Source organism: Mytilus californianus, unplaced genomic scaffold, assembly GCF_021869535.1.
Source record: "Mytilus californianus isolate M0D057914Y unplaced genomic scaffold, xbMytCali1.0.p SCAF_2, whole genome shotgun sequence".
Classification (NCBI taxonomy): domain Eukaryota; kingdom Metazoa; phylum Mollusca; class Bivalvia; order Mytilida; family Mytilidae; genus Mytilus; species Mytilus californianus.
This window is the reverse complement of record NW_026262668.1, coordinates 91,384,467-91,402,945: the sequence shown is the minus strand read 5'-3', so window position 1 is coordinate 91,402,945 and position 18,479 is coordinate 91,384,467. Positions and strand designations below refer to the sequence as shown.

Genomic DNA, 18,479 nt, shown 5'->3' with positions numbered 1-18,479 from the left:
TTAAGAAGTCCGCTTGTGATTTTTCTTCAGTATTTTACAGAATTAATGAATATTTTATATGCCTTTTGCCACTTGGACATACCGGTCTGTATATTTTTTCCTCTGATCTGTCCATTAGAATACACTACCTAGATTGAAGCTTGCTTTAACTGAATTTCATGAAATTTCAAGACAATGTAAATATTGATGGAAGAAAGTTACCAATAATTTTATTATTGTCTGAAATGTCATTTTAGAGTTTGGGGGAATTTACTTGTAAAAAGGAGAGTGGGAGAGGATGGGCAATTTTCATATATATGAGAAGTCAGTAATGGTTCCACAGAAATTGAGAATGATATGCAATTTGTCACAGAACAATAATCAGGTCCCTTTTTAGCTGACCTGGCAGAAATGGCCAGTGTGAGCTATTGCCATCACTTTGTGTTTGTCGTCTGTTGTCTATTAGTCTGTTGTCTATTATCGTTGTCCGTTAACTTTTCCTCTGAAACTACAGGGCCAATTGGAACCAAACTTGACTACAATCATTATTGGGGTTTCTAGTTTAGAAAATGTGTCTGTCATTCTGCCTACAAACAGACATGGCTAAAAATAAAACAAAGTGGTAAAATGCAAGTTTACTCTATAATGCTTGGAAACCGTTATAGATAAAGAAAATCTGACAAGTGCAGAAATGTACGTCATCATACTACTGCCATTTCCAAAATATTGTCAGTGGACTCTTGATACAAGTTTTTGTCCTTGAATGATTTATTTGTTGAGCCTGCAACATTTATGTTTTTGAAGCGAGACAAAACAATCCTACATTCAGTCGGCCGAGGTGTTATTAGCATCATCAACATTTATGTTCAGTCAGTTTTTTTGGACATTGATAAGTTTGTCAAACCTTCATGGAATTTTATGAAATTTGAACAGAAGCTTTCTTATGACAAAAAGACAGAATTTAGAGCAAAATTTTGAAAATATTTTGTTATTTTTCCGTATTTTACTGATGAATAGCAAACTGAACCTAAATCACTATGTCTCGACAATAATAATCATCAGAAGAAGAACAAGATCTACAAATCTGTTGACATGGCATAAATTGTCAGCTCACTCATACATGAAATGTTTAAAAGAGTTCAAATAATTCAGTAATTACGTTTTTTTAGCATTGATGTATGCATCCTTCATTCAAATACAATTTCTTGAAGTATGTATGAATATAAAATATATTATTCTTTGATAATTGTATTTTTCAGCTTTGATGTATGCCAGCATCTTTGGTAATGTTTCAGCAATTATTCAGAGATTATATTCTGGTACATCCAGATACCATATACAAATGATTCGTATCAAAGAATTTATACGTTTTCATCAAATTCCAAATCCATTGCGACAGAGGTTAGAGGAATATTTCCAACATGCTTGGTCATATACAAATGGTATTGATATGAATATGGTAAGTTAACAAGTTACTGAGTATAAATTTAGCCCCATAAAGTGTAGTGTGAAAGATTTTATAAACAAGGCCAAAAATCTAATAGAAAAATATAAACAATTTATAAAAATGCAGGTACAAAACAAATATTATCAGTGAGGCACTTAGAGTTATCCTTGATTATGACAGATAAATCTAGAAGGATTAACCAGTAAAACACCTTTACTAAATTCCCTTTATTTATAGTCAGTGGCAAACTGCAAGGGAATACAAATGACCTGGTCATTACAGAAAAGGCTGTTATTGATAATAAAGATCAACATTTTTTTAGATTATTATATACAAAAAATTGGGCTGATAAATTCATATTCACATTTGAATAGATTTTTCAAATGAAACAGCCATTATGTGAAGAAGTCACACTATTACATGGTCATATATATGTAACCTCTGCTAGGTATAAAAGTTCGCCTTTTTTATTTTATTTTATTCATTTTTATTTTTAGTTTTCACATTTGAATCATACTTTTGATCTTGAATTAACCCAGGATATCAGGTTATTCAACCCAAATCAGTTTAATAGTTATTCAGTTAAAAGAGGATACATAGAAAAGAAATTATCTGTCATTATATCATAGACTATTTGTATTTAGAAAACCATTGTAAAAACTATCCTCTAAATAAATCTACTTATTTCAAATATTTACATTTCTGAATATTTTCCTTGTTGTCTCTTCCTTTTATTTAGAGACAAATTTTTATTATTTTTTTTTTTATAGATAGAAAATCTATTCTATTATTTATACCAGATTTAATTGTATCAACCAAAATGCCAAAATCAAACCAATCATCTGTAAAATTTGGTTATTGGAATATAGGTGGCTTATTTTCAAAGGGCATGAATAAAGCAGAGGATCCCCTTTTTCTGAAACATATAGAGAATTACGACATTGTTTTTTTAGTCGAAACTCATGTGGGATATAATTCCCAAATACACAATATTGGTAAATTTCATTATCATCCAATATGTAGAAAATTATCAAATAATAACCGTCATTTTGGGGGTATAGCAATTCTACAGAAAAGTCACGTTAAACCTCATGTCAAAATATTGATTAACAGTAATCCAGATTATCAATGGATTAAATTAGAAAAATCCTTTTTTGGATTTAAAAGTGACCTATTTATTTGTGTAATGTACAACCCCCCTGTTACGTCTAAATATACCCAAGAACTCTCTTCTGATGTTTTTGAATGCATAGAAAAAGATATCTTTCAGTATAAAAAAATGGGTGAAATTTTGTTATGTGGAGATTTTAATGCCAGAATAGGCTCTGAAAATGACTTTATAGTAAACGATGATTCAAAATTTACTCCAATTTTTGATACATACCCTACTGACAAAAACATTATGACAAGAAAAAGTCGAGACCAAAAAATTGATCAAAGAGGCAAAGAAGTTTTGGATTTTTGCATTAGTAAACAAATAAGAATTTTAAATGGCAGAGTTCTTGGTGATACATTTGGTAATTTTACTTGCTATACCCCCAATGGTGCAAGTGTGGTTGATTATGTTGCTGTGTCGGAAGAAATTCTTGAAAATGTACTGTATTTTAAAGTATCCAGATTTATTCCCACATTATCTGATTGTCATTGTAAACTTGAGTGGGAATTATCTGCAAAATATTGTGTTCCTGGAGAAAATGATATTCCAATCCAGTTGAAAAATATGACACCTAATTATATCTGGACTGACTGTTCAGCAATAAAATTTCAAGAAACACTTTCTTCAGATACACTACAAAACTACATACTAGAATTCAACAACAGCACAATTCAATTTACTCAGACATCAGTAGATGAAGCATCATCAAAACTTTCAAACATCTTTTTATCAGCAGCAAATCTATCACTTAAACGACCTTTAAAAAAACACACAAACAAACAAAAAAACAAAAAGTGGTTTGACGCAAGTTTACAACAAGCTCGAACTAACTTGCTTAATTATGGAAAAATTTATTCAAGATTTCCATATGATCCAATTATCAAAAATCACTTTTATAAACTGAATCGTGAATACTCCAAACTAAGGAAATATAAATACAAACAATACAAACAATCATTGATTAGTCAGCTGGACTCCTTGCACGAAGAGAATCCAAAACTGTATTGGAACTTAATTAATGAACTACAGGAAAAAAATGAAACTAAAAAAAAATGTGGAGTACAACCATCAACTTTGATATCACATTTCCAAAAGTTGTCACAACTGAAAGGTGAATTTCAAAGTAGATATACAGAGCTATGTGAAAAACTGAAACAGTTAGAAAACTCAAAATGTTTCAACGAGTTGGACTCCGTTATCACTGAGTCCAGGAACATATATATTGACGGGACTTGACACTACCTGATTGTAGTCGATTTTATCGTCGTGCCATAGTTAATAAAGATACGATACAGAAACGGACATGTGTTAAAAACGGACTCGCTATTATCCTAATAATTTCTGATATTATCAATAAAATGTCATTCAAACTAGTTTTATAGTGATGCTAGTGTATCAAACTTGTATTCTGTCACTTCAAATTTGTTAAAATCGCAAGCATTTCATCACAGAATTGTGCAGAATGCAAACCAGGTAATAAAAAAATGGCGGCCATTGCCGCGATGATTTACAAATTCCCAAACTATTATAAAACACTTCACATCAAATAAATCAAACTTATTTTGGTAATTTTATGTGACAAAATATATCTACTAAATGATAAAACTTGTATTTATTTACAATTAGAGTTATGTGGTTTATTTGTTGAGCAGTTCTGATAGTTTTTCAGTCAGACGCTACCAAAATCCGTAAATCTCGGGAAGTCTCGGGGAGTCCGAGATTTTATCAATTTTATACTGGAAAGCGTTTCAGATTCATTTCCCGTTATATATACTGTTCCTAGCTGAGTCTGAAATATCCAAAGCCATTTCACACTTAAAATGCAATAAATCATCAGGCTTGGATAACATTAGTAATAATATGATAAAGAATGGACAGACTTTCATTTTAAAAAGTTTTCAACAGATGTTTAATACTTGTCTGTCTTCAGGTATATACCCAACATCTTGGGCTGAAGGTTATATTACACCAATTTTTAAAAGCAACGATACAAGTGACCCTAACAATTATAGAGGAATAACAATAACAAGTGCAATTGGAAAGCTTTTTAATAGAATATTAAGTTTAAGACTGGACAAATTTCTTCAGGAACATAATATTATACATGATAGTCAAATTGGATTCACAAGGAAAGCCAGAACTGCAGATCATATGTTTATTTTAAACTGTCTTATTAACAAATACTGTAATTCAAAAGAAGGTAGACTGTTTGCCTGTTTTGTTGATTTTCAGAAGGCTTTTGATACTGTTATACATACAGGGATCAAGATTAAACTACGAGATATTGGGGCTGGGTCTTATTTTTATAACATTATTAAAAGTATGTATGAAATTAGCAAATCATGTGTCAAAATTCAAAATCAAGTAAGTGATTTTTTCCCATTAGATATTGGAGTCAAACAAGGTGACAACCTCAGTCCGAATTTATTCAAGATATTCATAAATGATTTGCCCAGATATTTGTCAGATACTAGAGACCCAGTTAATGTCAATGACAAAGATCTACATTGTTTAATGTATGCTGATGATATTGTTTTATTATCTACATCAGCTGAAGGACTACGAGAAAAGCTGGGAATGCTTGATAAATTTTGCAAAGATTGGTGTCTCAATGTGAATACTAATAAGACAAAGGTGCTGATTTTCAACAAGGCAGGCAGACATGTAAAACAGATATTCACATTTCAGAATATAAATCTGGAATGTGTTTCAAAATACAAATACCTAGGTTTATATTTAAGCTCATCTGGTTCATTCAGTTATGCTCAAAATGAACTATACAAAAAATCCCTGAAAGCTCATTTCAAATTAAGGAAAGATCTTTTATCACTTAATCCTGATGTAAAAACAAGTATTCATGTTTTTGACCACACTGTAAAACCTATTTTATTATATGGTAGCGAAATATGGGGGATGTTTAATTCTCTTTCCTCTAAATGTAAGAAGGAAGATATATCTTTTGAAAAATTATATTCAGGTTTACCCTGTGAGAAACTTCATATAAAATTTTGTAAATTTATACTTGGGGTACACAAGAAAACAACAAATGCTGCAGTGTTATCTGAACTTGGAAGATTTCCAATATATTTTAATATTATAAAAGGAATGTTATTGTACTGGTATAGATTAGAGAATTTAGGTAATAATTTTCCTCTATTAAAAGAGGCATATACACAATCAAAGACACTACATCACATGAATATAACATCATGGTATGGTTCAATAAATGTTGTTTTTAAAATACTTGGTATTGACTATACAAATGCCATAAATGCTCCATTTTGTGAATCCTTATACAAATTTAAGAAATATATACAAACCAAGCTATCAATATTGTTTATTAGCTGTTGGAAAAAACAAATAGATAAATTTTCAGACAGTAAACTGAAAACCTACCTTTTATATAAAACAAATTTTGGTTTTGAAAAATATCTAACATTGATCAAGAATTTTGAAATTAGAAGAAGTTTTACTAAATTACGTGTATCTTCTCATAGATTACAAATAGAATTAGGTAGATATCAGGGTATTCCCCGAATTAACAGAATATGTAATAAATGTTCTTCCAATACTGTCGAAGATGAGGCTCATTTTCTATTTGATTGTAACAAATTTGAGGATGATAGAAATTGTATGTTAGCTAGTATTGCACAATATAATTCTTATTTTAATCATATGAACAGTCAAAGCAAAATTATCTGGTTATTTAGTGTAGAAAATGTTGAGTTACTTAAAATAATATGTAATTTTATATACAAACATCTTCCTTAGTGAAGATTAGTTAAAGGAAATCTATGTGTGTATATACATTTGATTGGACATAGAAAATTATATTCATCTGAATATCACAAACATACTAGCCGATTAAAAAAAAAAATAATTGTTAAGATATATTATTTATTCAAATGTTCTCTTATATCCTTGAGGCATCGTCCCCTGGTATCAACTGCATTCAAGTTACCTATGATGCTTCCTTGTTTGCTTTTGATACAGGTAGGAAAGAGACATTTACACACATTTTACATGCCTTTGGCCCATAAGGTATCGCCACCTGGTGTCAGCTGCCTTTAGGAAACCATAATGCTTTCCTATTTGCTGCTGACACAGGATGAGTCATGGACATGTTTAATTTCTACTTTCTTTTTGGCTAATTATTATATATTTAATTGATCCAACTTTTTGTGTACTATACATATGTGGATATCTATTTTTCTTTTTTTCTTTTTGGGCTGCTTGTTTGTTATCTATATCAACCACACTTGCAATAAAATGCATTAGTATTAAAAAAAAAAAACAACATACTATAGATTCTTTATCTACGTATTCTTTAAGAACTTAAATAGTTCTCGTTTAACTTTTTTTTTTTTTTTTATCTCATTGTTTGTATTGTATTATGAAAAAATTATTGATGTTGTAATGTTTATGCCCTTTGGGGCCCATAATTGGAAATAAAAATATCTTATCTTATCTTATCTTATACAAAACAGGAAAAATAAGTAGATAAGAAAAATGCCTACAATTATAAACGAGATAACAAATACCCATTCTCCAGATAAAATATCATAATTTCCTCATTAAATGTAGATTGATTTTGTATCTAATTTAACAGCAGCTTGTTATAGAACCTAAATATTTGTGTATTATCAATATCATTTACTTTTGTTTGGGAATACTCAGATGCTATTGAATGAAACAAGATCAAATAAATATTAATCAGTATTACCTTGGGAAAAACAGTCTTTATACTTTCCATATTGTTCAAATTTTGATTGCTCACTTTGATGTTAAATTTTTTTTGAAGTTTTTATTTCTAGAATTTGTACACATGTCAACAACAGCCATTTTAGATGATGGATTGCTTAAAAGTTATGTCCCTTTATAAATGGAAAAATTGCTTAATTTTCTGTTTATTTTCAAGCAGGGGCATCTGTGTCCCATGCACACATTTTTCATTTATTTAAACATTTTTTGGCTAAATTAAATGTCTAATTTGCATATCAAAATGTTTGTATGAAAGTCTTGACTAATGGATAAAATAAATCTAACTATATAGAGGGATTTGAGATAGAGTTTGACATTTTTGAAATAAAAGGAGTTCAGAAAGACAAATATTAAAACTGTAAGCGTTTAGCATATAAAAAAAGTCATTTGTGATGTTTATAGAATAAATTCCACTGTGACTGTGCTAATTGATTAAAACTGTCAATTAAAAAAATCAATGTATAGTTCTGAAACCGTTTGCTGATTAAAAAGTATTTTGTAAAATTTGTTCCTTTCATGTTGCCAATCTTGTAATCGTGTTTGAGTTGAAAAAATAGTTTATTCTATATTATCCTGATTTATGAATGAGACTTATACAATAAAGATATTTAAAATTGCTGTGAAAAAGCAGTGTTGGAAATTTGATTCCATCTTTGCATTCAACATTCATATCAAATGTATTGATTTCTGCCTATAGAGAAGCTATATTTATTACATCTGTGTATTGGAATATAGATTAAGTATTTATTCAATTGTCTTTCCATGTGCACAAACATAATATAGGTATAATAAGATAATATTCAATTACAAATTGTTTAAAAAAAAAACTGCAGGTAACTTGTGTAGAACAGATGTATGGGCAGTTTTATTTATTTAATGTATTAAGGTTTACTTGAAAAATAACTAGTTTAATTTTATGACTAATTGAAGTTTTGATAAAAGTTACTGTACATGTATGTGTGGCCACTTTGAGAAATATCTGTACAGTCAAACCTGCTTAAGAGACCATCTGTGTTAAGCAGATACCTGTGTTATTAGGCCCCATTAATGTTAGGTCCCTCTGTAGTGCATTTCATATAAATTTAACCTGTATTTAAAGACCAAATATTTTATGAGACCACATTTTTGCTTTCCCTTAAGTGGTCTTGTAAAACAGATTTCACTGTACTTTAAACTGTATCTTTTTCAGGTGTTAAAGAGTTTCCCTGAATGTTTACAAGCAGATATATGTTTACATCTAAATAAAAATTTAATCAGTAATTGTCCAGCATTTAAAGGTAGGTATATATACAAAGCAGAAGTTTATATTGAAAGGAAGAAAGTAAAAGGAGTCAAATTACGAATAAAAATTGATGCAGGTAAAGCATCCATTGATTGTCAAAAATACAAGGTCATGAAAATCAAAGTATTCTTAAAAGGATAGTAGCTACGATTTTGACAAAATTATGACCAAGTTTTAAAGCTGCTAAAATCAAAGATATGTACTTTTTAAAATTAACAATAAGATCGGTGGAATGTTTATATAAAGTACAGAAGTGTTAATAATTGATAATTAATATCGTGTAGCGTGCCTTTTCATCTCATTAATTATGCATCTGGTTTACTTCCCGAACTTTGCCGACACAGCGAGTGGGATGACCAAGATATAAATAAATATGAACATGTGCTTTTGTTTTCTTACGTATTTGACAATTTCTTTAGATTAAACGTACATATTTGAAACCATTTATCAAATTATGTAAACAACAAAATATACCAAAGGCCTGCATATTATTCGAACCCAAGGTTCTCCAACAATGGCGATATTATACACTTGTTTTATTTTGTATGACAAAACAATGCCGATAACGTATACACGTGTTTGTGCATTGAATTGGGGCCTTCATGCAGGGTACACTGGAAGAATAATATTAAATTGTAAGCAGTTGAAAGGTCACTGCTCTTAAATTTATAAAGATATTTTGGACAATAATGATTTGAACACGTCGCGATTTATTTTCATGTGATCTGGATTCGAAAAGTTCAGAAATGTTTTTTACAATTCGCAAACCGTCATAATGTCGACTGCTTATATAATGACTTTATCTGCGTGACAGGTGTTTGTAAATGATTCTAATGACCGATCTCATCGCCGTTATTTATTTTCAATATACAATAACTTGTCTGCACCTCTTTACTGTTTCTTTTTCTCGCAGAAACTGTAAACACACGTTCCTTTTCCGCGATAACATTCCTCTGTTCGACATTTTCCCATCGAGGGACAACTTGGGATTGCGCATTGGGAACTGCGGAGTTAATGTCAACATAGGTCATATGAATAAGGGTTTGCTTATCATCGAATTTTTGTCTGTAGACAAAAATTAAATTCAGGTGTAAAACGTTAAAAAGCTTCTAAATGCTAATTGGAAAGTAAATAGTGATGGTTTTATTCATTCTAAATAAACCTTTTGTCCAAAACCGGCATATAGATTAGAAAAATAATTTTAATGAAAATCGTAGCTACTATCCGTTTAAGTTCTTCATATAAGCAGTTACAGTCCATTTAAACAAAAAAAGTCATTACATGTAGAAGATTTTTCTATTTGCTTTTTGCTATAGATCTACTTAGACCAAAATATTTTATTTGAAAAAAAGTCCAAAATAACACATTAGATTGCTAGATATATGCATAATAAGTAATGCCATAAATTTTTCTGAGACTTTGCTGTCGTGCAATAATATATTTAGAATAGTGACCATCATACTATGTCCATGTAGTAATCATGTTTAGAGAAAAAGAAATTACATGATAAACAAGTTATATTGAAGTGCAGAATTTATATGATATTTATATCTGTGGTTCAACTCTGTTTTCCTTTGCTTTTTGCAGGAGCTAGTCCTGGTTGTTTGAGAGCTTTATCAATGAAGTTTAAGACTACCCATGTACCTCCAGGGGACACCCTAGTACACAGAGGAGATGTCTTAACAGCTATGTATTTTATATCTAGAGGCTCTATAGAAATACTTAGAGAGGATATTGTAGTAGCTATTTTAGGTAATTATTGTGGAGATAGTTTAGGCACAGTCAAGATAAGGACAGTAATGCCCTTACTCCCTTAGGCAGATTTGCTGGTTTCATAGATAAAGGATATAGCTTTTTTTGATAGGGTTACTTAGGCAATGGAGCCATACTTTATAAAAACTACATTGAAGCTTTTTAGGTTGATTTACTTGTGTCCAAAAGAAAGGATGAGAGTAAAAAAAATGTGTATATCTTTGGTAAAGCAGGTTTACTGATGATAACTAGAACAAATGTTTTCTTGTGATAATTCAGATTAACTCTAAAGCCATGTCACCATTATATGAATAAAATGAGATTTGGAGTATACAAAAACTACTGTAAATTCAGAAATTATTGCGTGCATTTATTATTGCGATTTTTGAGGAATGGACAAAAATGCGAGATTAATTATTGCGATTTCAAAAACATCTGCATACAGATATGTGTATCAGATTTCAGAATGCGAGTTCTTATTTTTGCGATACTGATGGAGTCGCATTATTCGCATTAATAAAAACCTCGCAATAATTTCTTAATTTACAGTAAGTTTGTTTTTTTTGGTTTTTTTTTGTATTTGGGTGTTGGAGCAGATTTGGGATGGATTACATTAAGGTTTTTCAAACGATGTTACCATGCTGTTACCTCCTCATTGGAAACTCAGGTGTGACTTTCTGATTATTGAGTACTGTTTACTCAGATACAACTTTTAAATCTGTTTTATACTCATTGGTAACTCAGATATGACGATATTAAATGATGTATCCATGTTGTTTTATGCTCATTGGTAACTCAGATAAGACAATATTAAATGATGTATCTATGTTGTTTTATGCTCATTGGTAACTCAGATATGACGATATTAAATGATGTATCTATGTTGTTTAATGCTCATTGGTAACTCAGATAAGACAATATTAAATGATGTATCTATGTTGTTTAATGCTCATTGGTAACTCAGATAAGACAATATTAAATGATGTATCTATGTTGTTTAATGCTCATTGGTAACTCAGATAAGACAATATTAAATGATGTATCTATGTTGTTTTATGCTCATTGGTAACTCAGATATGAAAATATTAAATGATGTATCTATGTTGTTTTATGCTCATTGGTAACTCAGACATGATAATATTAAATGATGTATCTATATTGAGTTGTATAAAGTGAACTCAGATATAATTATACTGTTTCATATACTTCTCACTTAGATAGGTCTCTCAACTGATGTAACCATACTGTTTTGGTTTACGGTGCAGTCCTGTGCATCCACACACCTAAGACTTTTGGCTTCACTTTGGTAATCCCATAAAACCAATAATCAGATAAAATTGTGTAAACAAATTCATGAAATACTTTAATTTCATGAAATCTTCTTTATGTAAGGTTTCACCCTTAAGATTTTATGGGATGTGTGTCCAAAATAAGGGAAACCCCTGTTTTGACGGTTCTTCATATGTCCGGTGATTTCACACATACTTTCTAAAAATAGATAATTTTGAATATAGGAAAGATTTTATACTACGAAATATAGTTCAATTTGAACCAAACAGAATACCAAGGATGCAGAGTAAAATTCATTTCATTTTGATAAAAATTTGACCTTAAATGAAACCAATTTTATCTGAATATGTATTTTTTTTAATCGAAAATGGCTTATTATGGTTAATCATGAGATTACAATTATAAATTTATACTTGAACTTATCAATTTTAATCTTTTTTGTCCCTTCTGAACTAAAACAATTACAAGAACAATTTTATTTGTGTTACATTGCGGATATGACGAAATAGAGTAATGCGCGATATCACCAGCCTGGCGGACATAGGGGATTCCACTGTAAATAGAATTTACTCTATACTATTTTCTACTTTCAATTATTTAGATATGAACTTGATGCAATATGACATTTATAACTTTTAATTATCATTTCAGGAAAAGATGATGTGTTTGGAGAAAATATATGTAGACATAAGAATGTAGGGAAGTCTAGTTGTAATGTTCGTGCCTTGACTTACTGTGATTTACATAAAATTCATCGCGATGATCTCCTAGAAATTCTAGACATGTATCCAGAGTTTTCAGATTTTTTTATTAAGAATTTAGAGGTCACATTTGACCTGCGTGATGTAAGTATTGTTATTTACATGTTAACATTTATTTTCATTCTTAAGTTAAAAAGAAATCTTAATACTAAAATTGAAATTTTTTTTTTATATTTGTGAATTAAAAGTGATTCTCGCGTCTATTATTTGTAAAGCAAGGATTGTATGAAAAAAATATTAGTTTATATAGATTGGACCACACAGATAAGCTTTTTGGCATTTAAAAATAAATAGTGCCTTAATTTGTTTGACAGTTTCAATAGGTGCAATTTAGTAACATTTAATTGTATGCAGAACAATCATACACATATCTTAATATGATTTGATCCAAGCAATGGTATAATGTAAATGAAATATGTGTTCTTATTGTTTCAACTACCTGGAGTATATAAGGTTAAATGATACTAATCATGCTTCATTGACTTCAAAATTTAAAGAACAAAAATATACTGACAATTAAATCTGGTGGTCCTTGGTTTCTTAGAAAACTTAGACTGCAGATGAAAAAGAAAGATATACATTCTAAACAAAAGCCTTAATTGGCAATCATAAAACATCTTGTTTATTATATTGTTCTAAACTAAATTCTAAGGACATAATTATACCTAACTTGAAGGTGAATTTTTATAACATAATTAACCATTCTTTATATACAGTAATATAATAAAATATAATATATTTTTAGGAAGAGTTGGTAGTACGTACAGACAGTGAAAATCAGCGAAGGCCAACACTTCGTCATCGAAGAGCTAACAAGTCTTTCCATTCTTCCTCAGGATCTCAAGGTAACTAAAGTATATCCTTGAATGTCAGAGTTATTAAATTAATATAATAATGTTATTGTGTGTAGACTCCATTTAACCTCAGGATTTTAAATTTAATATATGATGTAATTTTAGTTTGAGTTATTTCCCTTGGCTGCTATTTTGAAGGATTTTGACTTACTGAATTAATACATGTGGTATAAACCAGTCTGATAAGAGTTCCTTACTAGATTGTAATGATGAATTAAGCAAGCTTTAAAGAAATTAAAATTGTTCAGAAAACAATTTTTTGTAAAGTCTAGAGGTCAGCTTAACCAGTTGAATTTGGATTATTTAAGAAGGAATTTGTGCATGTAGACATCTAATCTTGTGATAAAAACAAAAAATCTTGCTCAAATTGCATAAGGAACCACTAGTGGTAGGCCAAGTATATTGGGTATCCAGTTGTATTAGCTTTGGCAGATCTCATTCCCATGACAATTATTTGACTCCGCCTCCTCAGTCATGGTCTATTGACTTTGAAACAAGTTTATATGTATTAAGTTTGTTATTAGGTCGGTTTGAGGGGGACCACTAGTGGTAGGTCAATGATATTTGGTAGTATATTTTCAGTAGTATAAGCATTGGCACATCTCATTTTCATGGAGATTATTTGTCCACATCCCCTCAGTCATGGTCTATTGACTTTAAATGTTTTGCATAGTTAACATATTAAAGTTGTGTTTAATCTTGTTTAAAGGGAATGGCTTATGATAATTCAATGGTATTTGTTATGCAGTTTTATAAGCATTGGCATTTCTCATTTTCATAGAGGTTATTTGGTCATGCACATTAAGTAATGGTTCATTGACTTGGAATGTTTCGCATGGTTTACATGTTTAAATAATGCCATTTGGATTCAATATTTGTATTTTACTAACAAAATTACGAAAAGGTGAGACATAAATATGTGTCAACATTTATGGATCCTGTAATGTGCTTTCATGAAAAGATTTGTTTTTCTTAGCATTAAAGCTTTTGAAAACACTCCAATTAAGGTAGATAGGGTGTCTTCCTCCATCTTGGATTTTGAAATACCAGAAAACAATCGGTCTAGATCTTTAATAGAATGTGCAAATTTTGAGAGTAGTAGGTAATTCATGTGTAAGAATTTCCATTTCAATATAGAAAATGACATGTTTTATCATATTTATGGTTGTATTTTACAAAAAACAGAAAAAGTTTTGTTTGATTCAATTTTTTCCAACTTTGCCACATAAGGGGAGGCAACTCAAATGTAAGGGCAGATAATTCAGATAAAGGTACTTTTATAATAGAATGTGTTAGGAATTTACCTATTTTATTATGTAGCAAGAAAACAGGTCCGGTGACCCCACTTTTTCTTTTTCTTATCTGAAAGCATACTATTAAAGCTATCTTCTCATATTTTATCTCAAAATTCTATGGTGTAGTTTTCGTTTTATGGCTGAAAATTGGGTTTTCCATGCATAATCTATACAAAATCTGTCAATTTTGAACAACCTGTAGCGTGAAAATAAGCCCCCGTGACCCATTCTTTTTATTATTTTTTTTTTAAAAGCATGATATAAACTACATTTTGGCAAATTATTAAAAAAATCTATGGATTATAATTTAGACACCCCATCTACCTTAAGAACAAAATTGTGACCTTTGATGTTTTATGATAAAGTTGAAATTCAAATTCATTTTAAGCAAAAGTGAACCTTGCCCTTTCTATGAAAACAAGCATGTACTAGTATAAGTCCTTATGCTATCTCAAGGCTACAATGTTAACAAACTGATGATAAAGTGCTTAAATCTCAAGTTAACACACTGGTGCATTGATGGTTATTGGGCAGATTTATTCTTTTCATTACTGTCAAGTCTTTCTCTTTGAATTATATAATTCAACGCCTTTAAGAAGTAAGTTCGGTAAGGGTCATAATTGGTCCCGATTATCAAGTTTAATGTTTCAAGATAATAAATGTTTTAAAATGATAAAAAGACATGGGATTTTTTTTGCCAGAGTTTTAGTTTTAAAGCATTGATTTTTACATTCCAAATAGGTCAAAATGGAGATTTTTGTGAAATTTGACAAAATTGTCTAGATTTTAACCTAATTTAGGCCTAGGAAACATAGAGTGCAGGCATTGACAAACTAAATATTCAAGTCAGATATGTAAAATGTTATAACAAACATTTTGTTAAAAGAACTTCTGTGTCAATGCATGCCCTTTATGTTTCCGGCTAAAAAATCATGGAAATTCACCAGTTTTCATTGAATTTTCGTAGAAAATCAAAATGAGTGCTATTTGTGACGTCATGTTTAGAACACAAGTCATAAATTTTCAACAAAAAGACATGTTTCCTAATAGTCATTGAATTAGCTATGATTCATTGTGATATTGGTCGATAAATCATAATTTGAAATTGTAGCTAAAAATAGGGACCATTTTAGGGTGTTATCAAAACTACTCCTTTGAACAATTGACTAAAGTATATACAATTTACATTTTATATTTTCTCTTTATTTTTGTTAAATTCATCTAGGCAATTCATGCATAGCATGTTTACATCTAAAATCCTTTAACTATGTTTTTTACACAAGAATAGTTAGATGAGTATTTACACATTATATGATTTATTATATAGATGAAACAGAATATAAATTCCGACCTTCTCGAGCTAAAAGATTACGGCGACATAAAAGTCAAGAAGATGGACCTACAATGTCAATGTCATTTGAATCAAGTGAAGAAGACATCAGAGAAAGTGGCGTAGGAATTTTAGAATTTTCACCAGCCAAAGCTGGACAAGATATTACACCTGCAAAATTTGATGACTTTGAATCCAAAGAAGAACGTAAAAGACCTTCAGGATTTGGTTCATCTCTTGTTGGTTTGTACTTTTGTGATGAGATTTATATCATATCTTTGAGCTAATTCATAGTACTGTTTAATAAATTTGGTTGATCTTAAGCTCCCAATGATTTCTTTCATTTTGAGATTTGATTTGTGACCAAAGTAAAATAACTTCCTTAACTATTAATCTTATATACAAAAAAAATCCAACTTTGTTCTTTTTGTTGTGATATGCCCTAACTTCAAATATATATATATGCAAACACTATCTTAGGTCTTATTTTCTTGTTATTTTTGTTACTTGATTACTGTGACTTGATTAGCCATATTGGACTTTTTTTCATTGAACAACCTTATAATTTAATTATTCAAACTTGTCTCATTTTGGATTTCCAGGTGCGTTTGCCAATGTTAACAGTTTAGTTAATGCTGTAACAGGCAGATATGAGCACCAAGGCAAACAGAATGACCAAGACGCTACTCCATTGTTACAGGAACATAGTCAAAGTTCTGATACCCAGGTAATACTACATATCCTGATAAAGTAATATCTGTATGTCCATCAATGTTCCTCACAATCACTTTTTAACAATGCACCACACAGAGGTGGTTCATTTTTGTCATCTGTTAAATGTTGGCATGGTTTAATGAGAAAGGGTTCTTTACTACTTATTCCAGCTTCACCTTTAATAAAATGTGAGCTTATCAAGCTACCTTTCACACTGAAAAAATCAATAAACCGTTCCTTGTGTGGCCATTTAACAAGTTGTGACTTTGTCAAACTTCATGTAGAGTAGGGTGAATATCTTTCGAGGCATGAAAATTTTAAAATTAAACCTTTGTGAAGAGTGTCTATTGGCCCCTTTACCCCACACTATGTAATAACAGCTGCGTATTACAGTGTTTGACCCATATGTTCATCAGTCTGTCAATCTGTCCATCCAAAAAACAAAGTGATAAATATTATCAGTAACATCACCAGCTTCCCTATCTAATCTAAATATATCTTTTTCCTTTACAGAGGAGAGTGACCTCTAGTTCCAGTGTGCCAAAGTCCACCTCATCCATGACACTTCCTGTTTCCAGTCCTTCCACACACTCCCAGTTTGAGGAATGTCAAGGGGGACAACAATTTATTCCAGCATCAGATGTGTTCCAGACAGCAGGACATACAAGTCCTCAGGATGTGGAAAGAAGGCTTGATGAATTGACAAGGTAAAAGCCCTCTGGATACCCTTAATTTATAGTGTTATTTTAATTTATTTAAACCAATTATTAACAGATATGATAGCTTGCCCTTTTCAGCATTTAAAGAAAATTAGCAAAAACATAAAAAACTTCATAGGTCAGACTTTTCTTACATCAATCAATCATGAAAATTATACTTATTTGAATACTCGTATTCATTAGGCCAGATAAGATCTTGGCACTAGCCCTTTGTACTGTTGGCTTGCTATTTCATTGTTATTTTAACATCTTCATTTGTGTTAACATCTAAATAGATTAGAGAACATGGTTTAGGAAATTATTTCTATTTTTATCTTAACAGACAGCTAAGTCGACTAGAGAACAAGATGTGTTCAGATATTGCTATGATTTTGGATATATTACGAACACAACTTGGTCCTGCACAACACATCCAGTCAGATACCCAGGAATCACCCCCTGATGGTAACCTGCCCCCACCCCCAGACTATAATCAGATTAGTGAGTTTGATGATGATACAATCTCCAGTCCAGGATCCACAGCCAATGACACAAGCCACCTGGTGTATCAAGAGAGGCTGGTATGTAAGTGTTCTTTTGTTTTTCTTACACTATCTTTTAAGAAATGTCAGTATGATGAACAGATGTATATTATGTGATTATCATAATACTAAAAAAAATATAGATTTTACCAAAATGCAACTTGGGCACATTAATTAACTCTAGACGATATTGGTATGGAAGAATGGGTCAATGATATTTAACCACTACGGTCTTCTAGAACAAGAGGAATTCTCCCAACATATTAAGTATAGAAATAATGAGATTTGGTATGATTGTCAATGAGACAACCAAAGACCAAATAATGTGGATGTAAACTATTTAAACGAAAGTACCTATGAAGAATAACTCTTATTATCACATATTTTGTACTGATATGTACGTTTTTGCATGGCCAATAATAGCCGGAAGTCAAGGTTGGTTATCAGCCCTCGGGGCCAATATCGATATCAGCCCTTGAAATCCATATCGAGCCCCCGAGTTTAACTTCTGGTAACCTGTCAATCAAAAACTATTTGTAAACAAGTTGTCATCCGAAGCAGTTAGACGATCAGGAGAGGTTTCTCACAGATCAAATGACGATGTATGTAATACAAGAA

At 30.6% G+C, this 18,479-nt stretch overlaps 1 protein-coding gene across 2 annotated transcripts in view; it reads left to right on the top strand.

Moving 5' to 3' along the window:
• The window catches only part of LOC127728441 (potassium voltage-gated channel subfamily H member 6-like), a 130,740-nt gene that overhangs the window by 107,191 nt on the left and 5,070 nt on the right, over positions 1–18,479 (top strand). For both annotated transcript variants that reach the window (XM_052235800.1, XM_052235799.1), the window contains 9 exons: positions 1,239–1,438; positions 8,533–8,620; positions 10,213–10,377; positions 12,319–12,512; positions 13,174–13,273; positions 15,905–16,150; positions 16,510–16,634; positions 17,135–17,328; positions 17,663–17,900. In XM_052235800.1, coding sequence (XP_052091760.1) covers positions 1,239–1,438; positions 8,533–8,620; positions 10,213–10,377; positions 12,319–12,512; positions 13,174–13,273; positions 15,905–16,150; positions 16,510–16,634; positions 17,135–17,328; positions 17,663–17,900 — 1,550 coding nt within the window. The remainder of the gene's footprint in view (positions 1–1,238; positions 1,439–8,532; positions 8,621–10,212; positions 10,378–12,318; positions 12,513–13,173; positions 13,274–15,904; positions 16,151–16,509; positions 16,635–17,134; positions 17,329–17,662; positions 17,901–18,479) is intronic.